General features: G+C 43.1%; 1 protein-coding gene across 1 annotated transcript in view; it reads right to left on the bottom strand.

The window, feature by feature from the left end:
* Positions 1-18,935, bottom strand: part of LOC137425135 (structural maintenance of chromosomes protein 1A) — a 139,390-nt gene that overhangs the window by 16,137 nt on the left and 104,318 nt on the right. The window contains exons 19-23 of the mRNA XM_068113262.2: positions 16,772-16,917; positions 16,498-16,651; positions 16,240-16,356; positions 13,572-13,728; positions 2,396-2,550 (exon numbers count right to left, since the gene is read on the bottom strand). Coding sequence (XP_067969363.1) covers positions 2,396-2,550; positions 13,572-13,728; positions 16,240-16,356; positions 16,498-16,651; positions 16,772-16,917 — 729 coding nt within the window. The remainder of the gene's footprint in view (positions 1-2,395; positions 2,551-13,571; positions 13,729-16,239; positions 16,357-16,497; positions 16,652-16,771; positions 16,918-18,935) is intronic.

The raw sequence follows: 18,935 nt of genomic DNA, 5'->3' as shown, positions 1-18,935 counted from the left end.
TGAGGGTGGACACACACTTGTTTCGGGCTTTGTGAAAGGAAATGAGATTTCCTTCCGTTGGATTTGCTTTCCAGGAGACGAAGGCAAGTTGTTTCTGGGCAACAGCCTCACCACAAGATTCCGTGTACCATGGACGGGAGGAAGGGTATGACAACTGAAGACGAGATGGGATAAATCTGTGCATGAGAGAGAGCAATTTACTTTGGAAGAATTCCCAGGATGAGTTGATGTCAGAGGTGGTAGAGATGGGAGACCAGTCCAGATGATTGATGGCTGCTTGAAGACCGTGCCAGTTGGCCTGAGTGAAATGCCAGACTCGTCGACGCTGAGCAGGCTCCCTGAGGATGGTCAGAGAGATGTCCACTTTAACAAGGACATGATCAGATGATCCGATCGGAGCAGAAGAAGAGCAGCAGACATTTTCAGGGAAGTTAGTCATAACCAAGTCCAGAAGAGAAGATGTTCCGTTGACTGAGATCCGGGTCGGGAAATTGACAGATTGTGTCAGTCCCAGTGAGTCGCAGAAGTCCTTTGCTGAGGAGCCATGGCTGGTGAGAGAGGTACCCACACCCAGCCAACTGGCATGATGACAGTTGAAATCACCACATATGAGGAAGAGAGAGTTGGGATGAGTAGATAGAAGTTGGTCCATATCATCAGACAGCGAGATGTAGATGGAGTCATCACTGTTTGGTGGACGGTACAACACACATATGAACAAGAGGTGGGAGCGAAGGGGAAGCCGTAACCAGAGGTATTCCTGGGGGTGAGGTGGAGAGAGTGCAGTGCAGGGCGAGTGAGGAAGAGAGTTTTTGATAAAGATAGCAACCTTCCTACCTCAGCCTACCTTCCTACCTCAGCCTCTTGTTAACCCCCTTGCCCGCGTTTCTTTTACTTTTACTTCTTATGGAGTTGTCAGACATGGGGGAAGGGACAGACAACCCTCAGCCTCTGTTTGACTAATTTATCAACACCATGGCAGGATGGCTGAGAGGGACACACACTTGCTCCAAGCTGTCTAGCCTGGGTTCGAATCTCAACTCAGCTAAAAGCTGTCCCCTTGATTAATCAATGTGTATGCCGTCCCTCCTATGGACATTCAACTGGGCATCGCATCGGCCAGAATTAGTTGGTGAACATTAAAGTTCCTTTTACAGTGTCCTTCGCGAAGAGTACGGGAGCGAACCCCAGCATCCTGCCCAAATTCCGAATTTGTGCTCTAACCTACAGGCAGGGGTACTGCATCAGCAGCACTGTCACACCCTCAGTCAATGATGTTACTCGTAGCCTTGTGCTGCACAGGAAAACAAAAATAAAGATGACCACCAGACATGTAGTATTTTATTGTGATAATATTTTACGAGTAATTAATTTACTCTGAAAATTTTCCACTCAATTATATTTTCTGTGAGGAATGCATTCCCCCTTTAATACATTAAGTCAATGGGATTTTGAACTTCAATCTACATAATTTTGACTTAAACAATGTTTCCCAGAAACGTATCTATGACGTAAATAAGTGTCTGTATCTTCGATATTGTAAAGCAGCAGTGTCCGTCTGTCCGTCCCCAAACTACTCCCTCAGTTTGAGGCGAGCACCCCCAAACTTTCTGTGGAACGTTTTGGGTTCTCAGCAGGTGAAATGAAACGTTTTGTGTTCATGGCAGGTGTCCTAAGATGGCTGGCAGGTTTCATAAATTCCTCAATACAATTATGAGTTTCGATCCGTATGTAACATGTAACTGCTTCGATCCAGAAGTAAACACATTCACGTTCGAATGAAGGTGGCACAGGAATGTAGAATTTATTGGTTCATGGTTTAGCATTCGCCGTTTCTGCATTGTCTGTTCGCATATGGCTTCCTACCCATGCGTAGAACAGGTACCTACCTCACTAGTATAGATATATGCTGGTGCCTACTCTCTTCCTCTCTCTTTCTTTCCATTCCCGCATACTCTTTTTCTCTCTCTTCCTCTCCATTCCCGTCAGGCAAGCAACGGCTGATATTGGCTAGTATTAAATTAAAAACATTGAAGTAACTAATTTTAATGAAAACCTTGTGTTCCCAGAGGGATGTAACTTTTGAATAACAAATCAATTGTTTGAGTAAATCAGTGTTTTTAAAAGCATAAAAAAACTGATGCATTCAAATTTTTGATTCTTTTGATGAATAAAAGTTTTCAATCAGGGATTCAATTTATTTACTAAAACAGCACCGACTAATGAGCATGTTAAAGTCAAGTGTCTTGCCATCTGTCACCAAATGTCACCCGCATTACAACAATGGAAGAAAAATAGCTTGCACAAGCTTCAATATGTGGAAATAATGATGATTAAATCACATCTCCAAAAGTAACTTGTGAACCGAGAGCCACAAAGATTTTTAAAAACCTACCTGTGCGCTTGTGTTACGGGACAGTGCCTTGTAGATCTCGTCAATGTTGTTGGAAACAGCATCAAAGCAGGCATTGAATCGGTCAAAACGCTCCTTTTTAACTTGTTCAAATGATAGTTTTGCCTTCTTCGCCCTTTTACGGGCTGCTTCAAACTCTGCATAAACAGTTGAGTTAAACTTGCATGCTGCTCAAAACAGCCTCTTACAACACCAATATTTACAAATAAACTACACTGCAGAGGTATACATAACTTATACCAATAAGTACTCATATTGATAATAATAGCAACATCGATAAATGCATGTCCGAGAAATGGTTGAGAATGTGTTCAACATTGGTTATTTTTACAACTAAAATGGACATCAGTCAGCCATGTTTGAAACAAAATGCGAAACAAAATGATGTGCATATGTATACCGTCATGTATTGTCTTTGTGCCAAGTATGAATTAAATCTGTCCATATATCTCCGAGATATGGCTGCGGGCGCACGCAATCAATCCATACAAACAACAACATGCATTTTAAAGGCCATTTTCCCTACGAGAGCGGGGGTTAGCCTTGCGGTCCCCATGACAATCTTCTCCATTTTGCCCTATTTTCTGCATCTCTCCTTGTTAACCCCCTTGCCCGCGTTTCTTCTTCGACCATCTTTAGCCAAGTCTTTCTCGGTCTTCCCCGTCCTCGACTTCCTTCGACATTCATTTCCATCACTCTTCTCAACCAGTCACTTTCATCCTTCCTCAACACATGACCAAACCATCTCAACCTGTTCCTCTTCACAGCATCAATCACAGGCTCTATTCCCATCACCTTTCGCAATTCATCATTTGTCTTCCTCTCTCTCAACGATACTCCACACATCCGTCGAACCATTCGCATTTCCACCCTTTCCAACCTTCGTTGCTGCTCTACGTTCATGACCCATGTCTCGCTCCCATAAATCATAACACTTCTCACACATGCAGCATACACCTTTCCCTTCAGCTTCAATGACACTCCCCTCATCATCAGCACGCCACTCAGTTCCCGAAACTTCTTCCATGCACATCTCACTCCAGCAACCGTTGCCGAGTCTGATCCACCTTCTCCAATCAGCATGTCTCCGAGGTAGCAAAATGTTTTCACACCTTCCAGCTTCACGCCGTCTCCAAGATCCAACTCAACATTTCCTCCATCTGCAGCTCCCTCTGTGCACACCTTACATTTGAATGTAGCTGCCACACTGGTTAAAGACTCTCTCAGAACACTACATTTTTGATAAACCCACTCAGCGCACATTGTACATTGAATGGAGTTTGCTCCGACACCCTTCCTACACACAGCACAGGGCCACTTCCCAGTTCTTTCCACCTCACCACATGCTTTACCACTTGCCATCACCTTCGTCTTTCCAATATTCACCTTCAGACCTTTTGTCTCCATACATTCCTTCCACTTGTTCATCTTTTCCTTCAGTCCATCCATACTTTCCGCAATTAACACCGGATCATCTGCAAACAACAACTCCCACGGTAAACCCTCCTTTACGTTCTGAGCCAGCACCTCCATCACAGCTACAAATAGTAGTGGACTTAGTACCGACCCCTGATGCACTCCCACCTTCACCTCAAACTCACCACTGTTCCCGTCCTTCGTCCTTACAGCTGTGCGCGCTCTTTTGTACATTGCCATCACTACTCTGATCAACCATTCCTCCACTCCTAACTTCCTCAATGCCCATGTCAATACTCTGCGTGGAACCCTATCGAATGCTTTCTCTAGATCAACAAACCCAAGTAACAACTTCTTCCTCTTCTCCATGTACTTCTCCTGCAACTGCCTCACAATGAAAGCGCGTCTGTCGTTCCTCTTCCTGGCATGAATCCAAACTGCATTTCGTCGATCTTCACTTTCCTCCTTATCCTCCTCTCCAATACCCTACCCTTTCCAATACCTTCATTCCCTGCTCCAATAACTTTATCGCTCGGTACGAACCACACTCCAGAGGGTCACCTTTCCCCTTGTATAGAGGGACGAGGATACTCAGTTCCCAATCCACTGGAAGGCGGCCTTCTTTCACTACCAGATTACAGATCTCTGTCATTCTCTTCACACCCCAACTTCCTGCTGCCTTCAACACATCTCCCACAACTCCCGTCGGCCCTCCCGCTTTTCTACCCTTCATTGCTTTTATCGCTTCCTCAACTTCCTTCTCAGTTATCTTCTCTGCCGGTCCTAAAACTGGGTTACTCTCTATGTTGCCATCCCATTCATTCTCTGTATTCAACAGCATTTCCACATATCTTTTCCATCTTCCTTCAATTCCATCTGGGTCGACAACGATTTGTCCCACTTCATCCTTCAAGCAACTCACCCCCATCACATCACACCTCTCTTTCGCTATCTGCTTTGCAATCCTGAATACTGCTTTCTGACCCTCTTCCGAATCCAAGCGTTCTCCGAACATTTTCCTACATGCCTCCTGTGCCTTTGCTACCTCTTTCTTTGCAGCCTTCCTGGCTGCCTTATAACTTTCATGCTCTGCTGTTTCTGCTCCCGTACCCTTCGCCTTCTGCCACTCCTTGAACTTCTTCCTCTTCTCGTCAATCCTCTTTCCAACTTCATCATCCCACCACCATGTTTCGGAGTGCCTCGGTGGTCCTTTTGTCCATCCACATACCTCACCAACGGCTCCCAACAGACTAGCTTTCATCGACATCCAACCACTTTCAAGCTCAACCACGCAATCAATCCATAAGCTCCTGTTTTTGACCAAGCCCAATGGGGACAAATCATAACAACTTGAACAGCACTCGGTAGAGAGCATACCTCTGCCAGGCTGAACAATTTACGTTTTGTATCCCACTGATAGGCCGAATCTGGATTTGGACCTGAACGAAAAACCAATCGGCTTGTTTTTGTCACCTAACCAACGTGGCCACCAAGTCCACAACTTTTTGAACCATCTCGTTATATATCGTTTGTGGACCGATATATAACGTGATGGTTCAAAAAGTTGTGGACTTGGTGGCCACGTTGGTTAGGTGACAAAAACAAGCCGATTTGTTTAGTTGTTTCCTTGTCTGCCGTTAGTTTATCATTTGTTGCCTTTGGGATGGAAGATGGTATCCCATGATGCTGGTTGAAAAAGAAAATTATTCTGTTCACATCGATGCTGATTGATTGGAACAGCTGCAAGTTCTTATCTTTCTTTGCAAAAGAAACTCATTCCATATTCAATCTCGCAAACATTTTAATAAAACGGACATCGTGAAGGATTCGCATTGCTCTTCTTTTTAGATTAATTTGATTTGTCTTCGTATCCAGACAATATCGGTGCAATCACACTCTCAAATATGAACTATACGTGTTCTCCAGCTTCTCATCTACAGCACTGTACAACAGTTTGAAAAGCGGTGCAAACGCTCATTTTGACCTCGCGGATGATTGTGAGATGAAACAAAGTTGGACGAACGCACGATGATTCAAGAAAACCCTTTCAAGAAAAATGGAATTAATTAATCGTTGTTCTTCACTATTTAACTTCTTCATTGTGACTTGCAGGTCCAACTTGATTGTAAACTTAAATATTTCAATATTCTTCCACTTGTTTGTGATGCAATACAACTCTACATTAGATATCTCAGACCGGTGTGAACCCCGGTTTAGAATAGGTACACCATATCCCTGCGTGTCGTAAGAGGCGACCAAAAAGGGTTGGCGTCACGAATGGGCATCCGGCCATAAAAACATTGCCTCAAAAAGGGAACCATGACAATTACAACTACATATGGGCAGGGTACAGCCCGAAGTACCCCGTGGGGGACCCCACTCCTTCTCGTCAAAACTCAAGGTGGGGAACCCGATCGAAGCAAGGGTGTAAATCACTCCATTTATGATGACGAAACGTCTGATGCCCGACGTGGAGATCGGTTTCTGAGGTTTGGGACATGGAATGTAGGGACAATGACAGGGAGATCAGAAGTGGTGGAAGTATTGGTCAAAAGCAGAGTGGACATATGTTGTGTGCAGGAGACGAGATGGAAGGGAAGTGGTGTGAGAATGGTGAAGGGTAGGGCAGGGACAGAAATACAAGTTTGTGTGGCAAGGGTGCCCAGAAGGCGTGCATGGTGTTGGTGTCCTGTTTTCTGAGGAGTTTGTAGACAGTGTAGTGTGGTGAGTGTGACTAGAGTGAGTGAAAGGTTGCTGATGGTGAAAATGATGATTGGAAAGCTCTTGGTGAACGTCATCTCGGGATATGCTCCGCAGGTTGGTCGGAGCGATGAAGAGAAGGACAAGTTTTGGCCTGTGATAGAGAAGCTCATGGAAAACGTGAAAGATGAGGAAGTTGTTGTGGTAGGAGGAGACCTAAATGGAAATGTGGGAAGGAGTATGGATGGTTTTGAGGGAGTTAATGGGGGTTACAGATATGGTGTGAGGAATGGAGAAGGTGAAAGGATTTTGGAGTTTGCTGATGGAGCTGATTTGTTGATTTGTAATACTCAGTTCCAGAAAGAGGATAATAAGCTTGTTACATACACATTAGGTGGGTCGACGACAACCGTTGACTACCTGATGGTGCGTAGGCGAGATAGGGGGCACCTCCGGGACACAAAGGTGATCCTGGGGGAGGAGGCTGTTTCACAGCACCACTTGGTTGTCTGCGACATAAGGGTGAAATGTGCGAGGAGAGCTCGGCGGGTGAAGTACCAACTGAGAATGAAGGTGTGGAGGTTGAAAGAGATGACAGTGAGGGAGGCATTACAAGAGAGGCTGAGTATGGTCGAGGATGATGTGGTTGAGCTTGAACGTGGTTGGATGTCAATGAAAGATAGTCTGTTGGGAGCCGTTGGTGAGGTATGTGGATGGACAAAAGGACCACTGAGGCACTCGGAAACATGGTGGTGGGATGATGAAGTTGGAAAGAAGATCGACGAGGAGAGGAAGTGGTTCAAGGAGTGGCAGAAGGCGAAGGGTACGGGGCAGAAAAGGCAGAGCATGAAAGTTAAAGGCAGCCAAGAAGACTGCAAAGAAAGGGGTAGCAAAGGCGCAGGAGGCATGGAGGAAAATGTTCGGAGAACACTTGGATTCGGAAAAGGGTCAGAGAGCGGCATTCAGGATTGCAAAGCAGATAGCAAAAGAGAGGTGTGATGTGATGGGGGTGAGTTGCTTGAAGGATGAAGTGGGACAAATCGTTGTGGACCCAGATGGAATCAAATGAAGATGGAAGAGATATATGGAAATGCTGTTGAATGCAGAGAATGAATGGGACGGCAACATCGAGAGTAACCCAGTTTTAGGACCGGCAGAGAAGATAACTGAGAAGGAAGTTGAGGAAGCGATAAAAGCAATGAAGAGTATAAATGCAGGAGGGCCGACGGGAGTTGTGGGAGATATGTTGAAGGCAGCAGGAAGTTGGGGTGTGAAGAGAATGACAGAGATCTGCAATCTGGTGGTGAAAGAAGGCCGCATTCCAGTGGATTGGGAACCGAGTACCCTCGTCCCTCTATACAAGGGGAAAGGTGACCCTCTGGACTGTGGCTCGTATCGAGCGATAAAGTTATTGGAGCATGGAATGAAGGTATAGACCGATCCGATAATGACGATCGGTTCCCCTCGCCGATAGGCGGCGCTCTTGCGTCCGCTATTACTGGGGGGGCGTCCCGATCCAAACTTAACTCCAGCTGGCTGCGCCAGCACAACTATCATCGCGATCATACATGAAAAGTGTCTGTGATAATCGTTCTCAAGTGTTTCTCTATACGTGTGGAGCGGTCGTGGACACCTGGCACCTGAAGGCACATGATACAAACCCCGCTATCGGCGATATCGCCGGGCGCTGAAGGCGCACGGCCATGCCGCCCTGAAGGCACCTGGCACCTGGGTCCTGGGGGTACCCGGTTTCCACTTCCACCTGCACCAAACCTATTTTGTTAGCAACCGCGTACCCTATGCTAAGCCATGCCGAGCCCCCTTCCAGAAATTAGCAGAAGAACATATGATCATGAAGGAGAAACTTGACATGTACTCAAAGCATGATCAGGATATTGAGGCATGGCTCTCTAAAGCAGCTTTACATTTGCGGAATGAAATAAAGGAAGCCAAAAATGAACAGCCCTGGCCACCTTGCCCAAATGAACTAGATGACAAATATATGGACATCCCATCATCACTCAAAGCGTTTCTAACAAAATTGTTAACTGGTGAAACCAAGAGTTCAAGTAGCACAACTCGTGTTCAGAGATTGGTGTGGTCATTCACTCAAGATCTCATATATGGAACAACTTCAGGCAAAGTAAAGACATCAAAGCACATATTATTGCCTTGGACAGTAAAATCACTGACTGGTAATGTCGAGATCATAAAGATTCTGAACCGTCTCGGTCATGGGATATCATATTCTACATTGTTGGAAATAGACACAGCTTTGTGTCTGCAGAAATTGGAAACACAACCAGAAAATGATATTGTGCTGCCATCAAATATCTATCCTGGGGTTCCTACTGTGTTAGCATACGACAACATTGACAGGCAGGAGGAAACCCTCAGTGGAGGAGGGACATCACATCGAGTTAATGGGATTGTTGTACAACCACAAGTATTAACAGCCCAACTCCCCACAAACAGAGAAGGAATGCAGAAGGACAGAAGACGCTCTATTCCTCCTCAACCCTTCGTGTCACCCAATTACAACTGTGGCGACAGAAGAAGTCCTCCAGCAATCACACCACTTCAGCCTGACGAGGCACAAATGGCAGAAGTCAAAACTGCTAAGCATAAAAACATCGCTATAAAAACATAAAAACATAAAAAAACACCACCCTGTGAAGACTGCCTTCACCAACATGCCTTGAGAGCCAACTATCAAAGTGCCATATGGCAACGTAGCCTGGTAGCAGATCCAGATGTACCAGATCCCCAGGACAACCATGGATGGACTGCAAGAGAGGATGGCACACTTGATGTTCTGTGGATGACTGGCTCTCCTGCACCTCAGGTCATCATGGAATTCATATCCTGCATATGCCGGCGTGTTTGTCAGCTACCAAACTGCCAGTGTCTGTCTAATAGACTAAAGTGCACAATTGAGTGCAAACTTCAAGACTGTACCAACATGATGGATGCTGATGAAGATGATTCAGACCAGAATACCAGTGATGCTGAAGACCTTGATGATGATGAGGATGTTGACTAAACGTCAAACCTACACACTGTACAAGTATATTTGAATGCCTTATGAACATACATTGACAAGTGTAACTTGGCCACTCAAACAATTAAGATTTTTAATGTAGATGATCATGTACATGTACAGGTACGATGTTTACAAGTCAGCTTTCTGTTTGACATGTGAAACTGTGGATTTTCTTGTTTACATGGATTTATGATGCTTAATTGTGCAATAAATACATGAATTTGTGACTTGTAAAGTTATGTTTTGTGTCCTATTTGAGATATTAGAGTGTACAAGTGTACAATCCAAGCGCACATCTCCAAGCTGTTGCTTTGAAATCTTGATTGACAGTATGTCTGTTTGACAGCAATTTTCCGAAAAAAGCTACAAGCTATAGTGGTCCAGCAAAGTTACTTGAAAAGGACAGATAATAAGCTTGAATAAAAGTATATTTTTATCTGGTAACTCTGGTTGGTACTGATTGGCTATAATCTGGGGTCCAGCCCATGGACCACAAGCCGAATGAAGCGGACACCCCCAGCTATGGCGGCGTCTATAGAGGGTGCCCATCCATTGAACCCTCCGTCGGATCAGTCTATTGGAAAGGGTGTTGGAGAGGAGGATAAGTAAGAAAGTGAAGATCGACGAAATGCAGTTTGGATTTATGCCAGGAAGAGGAACGACAGACGTGCTTTTCATTGTGAGGCAGTTGCAGGAGAAGTACATGGAGAAGAGGAAGAAGTTGTTTTTTGGGTTTGTTCATCTGGAGAAAGCATTCGATAGGGTTCCACACAAAGTATTGACATGGTCATTGAGGCAGTTAGGAGTGGAGGAATGGTTGATCAGAGTAGTGATGGCAATGTACAAAAGAGCGCGCACAGCTGTAAGGACGAAGGACGGGAACAGCGGTGAGTTTGAGGTGAAGGTGGGAGTGCATCAGGGGTCGGTACTAAGTCCACTACTATTTGTAGCTGTGATGGAGGTGCTGGCTCGGAACGTAAAGGAGGGTTTGCCATGGGGGTTGTTGTATGCAGAAGATCTGGTGTTGATTGCAACAAGTATGGATGGACTGAAGGAGAAGATGAACAAGTGGAACGAATTTATGGAGACAAAAGGTCTGAAGGTGAATATCGGAAAGCCGAAGGTGATGGCAAGTGGTAAAGCATGTGGTGAGGTGGAAAGAACTGGGGAGGGGCCATGTGCTGTGTGCAGGAAGGGTGTCGGAGTGAACTCCATTCAATGTACAATGTGCGCTGAGTGGGTTCATCAAAAATGTAGTGGTCTGAGAGGGTCATTAACCAGTGTGGCAGCTACATTCAAGTGTAAGGTGTGCACAGAGGGAGCTGCAGATGGAGGAAATGTTGAGTTGGATCTTGGAGACGGCATGAAGCTGGAAGGTGTGAAAACATGTTGCTACCTCGGAGACATGCTGAATGGAGAAAGTGGATCAGACTCGGCAACGGTTGCTGGAGTGAGATGTGCATGGAAGAAGTTTCGGGAACTAAGTGGCGTGCTGACGAGGAGGGGAGTGTCGTTGAAGCTGAAGGGAAACGTGTATGCTGCATGTGTGAGAAGTGTTATGATTTATGGGAGCGAGACATGGGTAATTAACGTAGAGCAGCAACGAAGGCTGGAAAGGGTGGAAATGCGAATGGTTCTGTGGATGTGTGGAGTATCGTTGAAAGAGAGGAAGACAAATGATGAATTGCGAAAGATGATGGGAATAGAGCCTGTGATGGATGCTGTAAAGAGAAACAGGTTGAGATGGTTTGGTCATGTGTTGAGGAAGGATGAAAGTGACTGGTTGAGAAGAGTGATGGAAATGAATGTGGAAGGAAGTAGAGGACGGGGAAGACCGATAAAGACTTGGCTAAAGATGGTGGAAGAAGAAATGCGGGCAAGGGGGTTAACAAGGGGAGATGCAGAAAATAGGGCAAAATGGAGAATACTCTCATGGGAACCGCAAGGCTAACCCCCGCTCTAGCAAGGAAAATGGCCTTAAAATGCCTGTTGTTGTCGTTTGTCTTTCAGTTTTGTGTTAACCAGCAGTAGCAACTGTTTCAAAAGATTATCATACATATGTGATTTATAATATTTTTTAACTTCTGGTAGGGGTACCCACAAGAAACACCACAAGGTATTTACACACATTAACATAGCCCTTGTTCAAGGAGGAAACCACCCCTTGGGGAGGGGGGATATTACTATCATTAATATTGTTTTGTAAAACCATTAATATTATGCTATTATCATTCGTGTTGTATATTGAACTTCGCCCATCTCCATTCCATCTCCAGGCGCTGTACGTCATCGCAGGGTGCCGAAGTGCGCCCGGCGATGACGCACGCCGAAAGGGCGTACTCAGTTTTCACTGCGTTTGTTTGTTTGTCCGGGTGATATCTCAGCTATCATTTGAGCTAGGAAGCTGAAATGTGGGCACAATAGTGAGCACGTGGTTTGCAAAAACGTTATTTTTTGATTAATCAATTAATTGATTGATTACTTCATTATTATAGATTTATTAAGTACTTAGTTATTGTATTTCTCATCTGGGAAATATCTCCGGCACCTTTTGAGCTAGGAAGCTGATATTTGGACATGACAATCAAATCACTTGGTCGCTGTCCAGCGTATTTTTCATTTATTGATTAATCAATTAATTGGTAAAAATTTTTTTTTTTTCTACTAATTACTTGATTAATTTTCAAAAAGTCAGATTTGGATGAAACAGTGGTGGTTTCGTTATGCTATTAGCCAGTTGGTTTAGAAATTAATTATCTTGCCATTATTTTGGGAAATTGGTGGGAAGAAATCAGGTCGCGACAACGTCCATCATGTGACCCTTAATCCTCCTGTCAGGTTTGGTTGAGATTGGATAAGTAACGACCAAATGTATCATGGTCAGACAGACAGACGGACAAGACACAAAATTGCATATTTTAGTATGACCACACCTCAACAATTTTGCAAGATATCAAAATGAAACTTGCACAGCTTATTTGCATGTATGTGTAGTATACAAGTGTAAAGTTTGGTTAAAATCATCAAAGGCTAAGGTCAAGGCCATCTAAAACATGTAAAAAAAAACTTTTACACCAAAGTGAGAAATTTCATCAGCCAATTTTTTGTGTACCAATCAATCATGTAAAACACTCGATAGATTAAATTTTCAAAAGTGCCAAATTTCTGTTTCCATGGCAAACTTGTTTATTTGGATTTCACAAGTATCATGCTATGCATGACATCCGTCTTGTTTGTTTGTTCCTTATAATTTTCCAAAGCCCCGGGATAATTTCCTTGAAATTTGCTGTATTGCATTATTTTGAGATGCGGATGGTCAACGTCAAAAGAAAAGCTTTCTATTCTTCATTAAATTGATGTAAAATCATGAGAAACGACGATTTTCTGTGTCTGTTGTTGTCGTATGTCAGGTCATATGTCAGGTGACGCATGCAAGAATTTCTTCAACTCCACTTTCTTCTTTCTGGACGATCCAAATCTCTCGTCATGCACTTTCATCAAATACATGTATTTATGACTTAGCTCATTTATGATCATCTCAGCTAACAACAATCTTCTTGATGGATGCTTTACTAAGGTCTTAGTAGCTCGATCTAGATAGGGTGACCCAACTTCTTGAATAATAAGCCAGATAAAAGTTTTTTTTCCTCACCAACACATCTTAACTAACCACTCCTGACCTCCCTCCATCTTACAAAACCAAAATGGTATTATAATTATACACACAGCATTTTGTTGGGGAACCACAGACAAGCTAGCAACGTAAACCAGCAAAATAATCAAATAATCCATCACATGCCAACACAAAAAGTTATTATACTCTTTCAATGCAATGAATACATTCATTTCTAACATCAAAATAAAAATCTATTCACTTGGTAGAACTTGATGGTTAAAAATCTACTAACTTAGTAAAAAAAACAAACGGTGGAAGGTTAATAGTGCTAAAGTCAAAAAACATCAACCTTGGCCAATAGGAATCAGAATGACATCCCTTACCATCTGCCGTCTCTTGGAATTTGTCTCGAACACTCTCCAGCTTCTCCATGGCCCGCATGTTTGGCGCAGCAATGCGCTGAAGAATGCTCTGGTGCTCTGTGACTTTCTGACCAAGTGCATTCATTTCTGCCTGTATTTCATTTTCGGTTTCCAAGTCCTAAAAGGTACAGACGAATTGCATTATCAGGATGTGGGTGTTACAATGTGGACTTACTCCGAAACGAGGGCTTATGGATTGGGTCTCATCTGTCCGTCCGTGCATCAGTGCATGTCCATCCGCAACCATATCTCGGACATGCATTGACCGATCTTGTTAAAACTTGGCACAAAGATAAGGAATGACGCCTTGCATATGCACGCAATTTTATTTTCGAAATCAGATTCAAGATGGCTGACAGGCGGTCATTTTGTTACTTAAATGCATCACCAACCATTTCTCGGACATGCGTGGACCGATTTTGTTCAAACTTGACAAAAAGAGTCAAAGACAATACATGCAAGTATACATATGCAGAAGATTTTGTTTTGTAATCCGCCCAAAGATGGCCGACTGGCGGCCTTCAACTCCATACAGCAAAAGTACTAAAACCATGGGGGCTGACATTTTATGTCCTTTTCTCCTTGTTCAAGTTTATTTTTCTCTAAATAATAGTCATATTATTGGGCTGGTACTCCTGGCAGCATAGCCTGAAGCTATGTACAGTTACCTATGAGCTGTCTAGCCTGGCTTTTAGAGTCCCTGTATAAAGAGAGTTGCGCCATGCGCTGACCCGAGATTTCTGGTCACGTGATTTCGTGGCGCCATTTTGTGTCTAACTTCACCGTGCGTGAACGTCAGCTTGGTACGGGAATGTTGTTTATTGCCAAACAAAATGACTGGTTGTTCTGCTTTTGGTTGTTCAAACCAATCTGGGAAATATAAGATGTATAGATTTCCAAGTGATAAAGTCAGAAGACAAATTTGGGAAGCGAAAGTCAGACGAAAGAGCTGGAAAGCGATCGACTCCTCGAGACTCTGCCAGGTAGGCCCACGCCGCTTGATGATCGATGTTCAAAAGCAATTCTATCTGCTCGGTTTTTTTTTGGTTGTCTGTCCGTTGAAAACCCTTTTAAAGGGAAGTGATTTGTGTTTGTTTATAATCTTCAAGGAGCTGACCAAAAATGCATTTCCGTGGGAAGAACCCTGCTCAATTTTTTTGCGGGTTGTGCAGCCATCCATACGTCCAAAATTTGACGAGTTATTGTTTGCTTTGTACAGTGCTCATGCGTCTTGTGGCATATTTGCTCAAATATTTCCCACCCCGGGATTTATGGCCAAATTGTAGTGATGGAAGATTTTGCACATTGGACAATCCCTATATATTTAACCTGGTGACAGCTATCGTTCCCAAAACATACAATATTTCTAGGTGATTAATGCAGTAAAACAGGTGTATTTGTGTACCCACATTTAAAACTGGCTCAACTTTCAAAAGCTGTTATCCCTTAGATAAAACTAAGGTTGTACACTATAGAAATATGGCAATACCACGTACAGAATTTGTTTTAAGTGTGTTAGACTATATGTCGGCTGGAAGTCCTACACCGGAATTGCTCTCGGCACCCTTTAAAAAATATTGGATATGCCCACACTCCTTTCTAAAAGTTATTAAAATTCAGAGAACGACAGCATTGGTTTGTCTTACTTATAATGTTAGCTCTTATATGCAGTGTTGGCTTGTAATATGCATTGCCATACCACTTTTAATATCACCACACAGCTCTTTTTCACGGCAATAGCTGAGTTTTTGACAAAACAAATATCACCTGTATGTAATAATAAGACTAAATATGTGTAGTAAATTTTTTTTTAGCAGGTTTAGAATATATCACCCCATATCGCGAATGTACATGTATATCTAATCCGACACACTTAGACACAAAATGGCGTCCAAATTTGAGTTGACACAACTCTCTATATACAGGGACTCTACTGGCTTTGAACCCCGACCTAGCTATAAACTGTCATCCCGGTGTCTTGCAGACAGGGCGAGGCATCCATGTGTGTGTGCCATCCCTCAGATAAATGTTAAACTGTGTGTCCCGTCTGCCAGCATTATTTGGTGGACGTTAAAAATCCGAAGTTAAAGATCCGATAAAGATGTCTCCGACTGGTCCGTTTAAGACACCACAGTATCCTTCACAAAGAGCAGGCGAGCTTTCGCTGGAACACTGAACAAATTCAAAATTCCTGCTTTAACTTATAGGGGGCACTGCATCAGTGGCACAGCTTCCTCCCTCTCCCAGCAAATGATGCTACCCACAACCATGTGCTGCATATGAAAGAAGAAGTGACAATATTACTTGGTAAGACAGAATTAGGTAACAAAGAATTACTTTTGAAACTTTAAAGATCAGAAATAACAATTATGCTTTAGAGTTAAAGGGAAATAAATGCAAATCTCAAAAACAGACTTACTGGATGTGATTCATCATTAAATGTTTAATAGCACATGAGCAATTTATTTTTTTGAAAAATAGACCATTAAAGAGCAAATGCAATTTAAGGAGCCATGCCTTTCCTTTTTTGTTTCATAATTGGCTGTGCAAAATGTGCTATGCATGATAGTTAGGTTTTCATTTCACCTTCATAGTGTACAAACTTTGGCAAAATGCCAGCTGTTATCACCTTGAGATCGTCATCAAGTGAACTGTAGTTCAGCTCAATCTGAGTCTCACGCATGTGAACATTCGATGATCGCTGTGAAGATGAGCTTGTGGAGTCCATCTCCTGCTGGGAACTTGACTGCAAAAGGGCACAAAACATCAAGTGATACTCAAAAAAAAAAATCAAATCAACTGCAGATGGCACGAGAGAGATTCAACAACTAATAATAATCAAAGATGATCCCAAAGGAACAAGCAAATTCAGTCTCTTCGAACTCACCTCTTCCAGCATGATATCTTCCATAGTTCCCTTGGACATGGGCAGCGAGATGTTTTGCATGCTACAGGACTGAAGCAGGTTGTGCCGATCGCTGCGTTTCTGCTCGATCTTCGTCTCTATGGCAGTCGCTTCCTTCTGAAGGTGGATCATCTCCCTGGTGCACACGTGTACATGAGTTATATGAGGTTCTCGTCTTTTACGAGCTGCTTAGATGGAATCTGTCATTGCACCAGGGAGTCAAAACAGATGAAGTTCTGAAATCTCAGAAACTTACTTGCTCATGCCAGAAACTTTCTTCCTAATGTCTTCCATTTCACGGTTTTTGTCCACAACCTCAGACTTTTTGGTCAGAAGCTGGTTCTTCAAGTCCTGCAGCTGTGCCATGGTTTCATCAATGATCTTCATGTGCCGCTGCTCTTCCTGTTAATAACAAAGTCAAAATGGTTAAAAACACAAGACATCAGCAGCACGCGAAGGAGAACAAGAGGGAATATTGCTTTGCAATACATGTCCCCTACTGGTCCCAAAGAATGTTGTTGTTCCAAGTACTCAGCAATTGTGAGCCATACACAGTAGGCCAAATTGTTTTAGGTTTGCAAAGCTATTTGGATTGCAGTTTCTGTAACTTATCAAAGGGAGGTGCAAAGCACCCCTCCCTTTATATAAGGGATCGTTTCTCTGAATGCAGCTTTAACATGGGAACTGAAAATATGTTTCTCGGCTGCGACTGGACGAAATCGGCTGCAAATTCCAGAAGTAAATGCTTTGTACGTTGAGGTAATATGCTCCCAATTTCAGCAATGTCCGTTTATGCATTCTTGAGTTTTCTTTAGAAAACCCTCGAAATCACGTTTGTGTCGATCCGTCCGTCTGCCCAAAATGTGTTGGCGTGTATATCTCAAGGACTATACATTGAAACTAGCTGAAACCTGAAATATACATCGGCCAATATGTCTAGTTAATGGCTTTTTTTGTTCGTATTTAAAATGTATCTTGTGAAAATGCCAGGGTCAAAGAGAAGGCCCCTTTATATGGGATGTGCCATGTGGCAAACTATAGAAAAGAAGGGACATTCCATAGCTTGTAGAAAATGCCATTTAACAATACAAAATAAGGGGCATTCAAAAACTCTGGTGTGCATACTGGACTACCCTCGTGTTCTGAGGAGGAACCAAGTAATGCTCTAGAAAAGTTCATATAAAGGGGTGCCCTACATCTGGCAAATAAAATACATTTACTTCTTCATGCAGCTGTATGAAACAAATTGGCACCCCTTTATATGAACTTTTCTGGAGCATTATCTTTGTCCTCATTCACTGGTCATCTTAATGCCCCCCTTTTAGTTAAACAGCCAGAACACCCTTATCCACAACAGTTTATTAGATGATGTTCAGTTTCTGGGCTTGGCAACCAATTGTTACATGATCAAACATTTCACCAACAAATGATTGGTAAGCAAGAAGTGGCAGGAAGGAACAAAATATTGTCGCGGCCTAAAGGGTTGCACGGTCATGTAAGCACTGCAGCCAGAACAGAAATAGCTCTTGTTTGAAATGTAAAAAAGAAGGAAAAACAAGTCATGCTGTCATGACCGTCCAATATCTACCAAGTTAAAGGGTCCATGGAAACACTTTTCTCTTGTAAACAGCAGCCATTTTCACTCTAACTGTAGTGTTGGCATGGGACAAACTCTAAACTCTAAAAACGTTGGACTGATATGGAATTGTATAATATAATGTGGAGTCATTCACGTAGAGGAACACAGGAGTCAATCTAGGGAAATTGTGTCATTGCTCCAAAAAAAAAAGTATATATATATATGTAAATACAGTCATCCCTCGTTTATCGCGGGGGTTACGTTCCAGAACCCCCCGTGAAAGGTGAAAATCCGCGAAGTAGAAACCATATATTAATTTTATTATTTTAATATATTTTAAGCCTTTAAAAACCCTCCCCATACTCTTATAAACCTTTCCCACGCTCTTATAAACCCTTTCTACACTCTTAAACACACTTTTGAGACCCATCCTTACATATTAGAAAAATATTTGTACGTGTATATATAGCTGTACAGTATATTTGAAAATACTGTAATAGATACTGGATAAGTATATCAATAATAGTTTTTACTGTACTGCACAGCAAAGAAGAGCATTACAGCTCTTCTGAAGGCGCCACTTCAGCAGGCGCCTCGTCAGGTGGTGCAGTATCTTCGTCGTCGTCCGGAACTTCTTTTCGTGCTGAAGACGTAGGCGTGTCTTCTTTCTTTTTTCGGGTGAGGAACATAGTGATGGGCAGTTGCTGGCGCTGCCTTTTCTTCTGGGCGAGGAGGTTTTTATAGACTTCAATGCCTCCGTCGATTACATTTCTGAACTTCAACGAATGAATCATCTGGGGGTCCCATTCTTCAGCCCTTTCTTTAAGTTATTTTGCCATTC

Source organism: Myxine glutinosa, chromosome 4 (genome assembly GCF_964187855.1).
Source record: "Myxine glutinosa chromosome 4, kmMyxGlut1.1, whole genome shotgun sequence".
Taxonomy (NCBI): Eukaryota; Metazoa; Chordata; class Myxini; order Myxiniformes; family Myxinidae; genus Myxine; species Myxine glutinosa.
The sequence above is the reverse complement of the archived record's forward strand: the minus strand, read 5'-3'. Positions and strand labels throughout refer to the sequence as shown.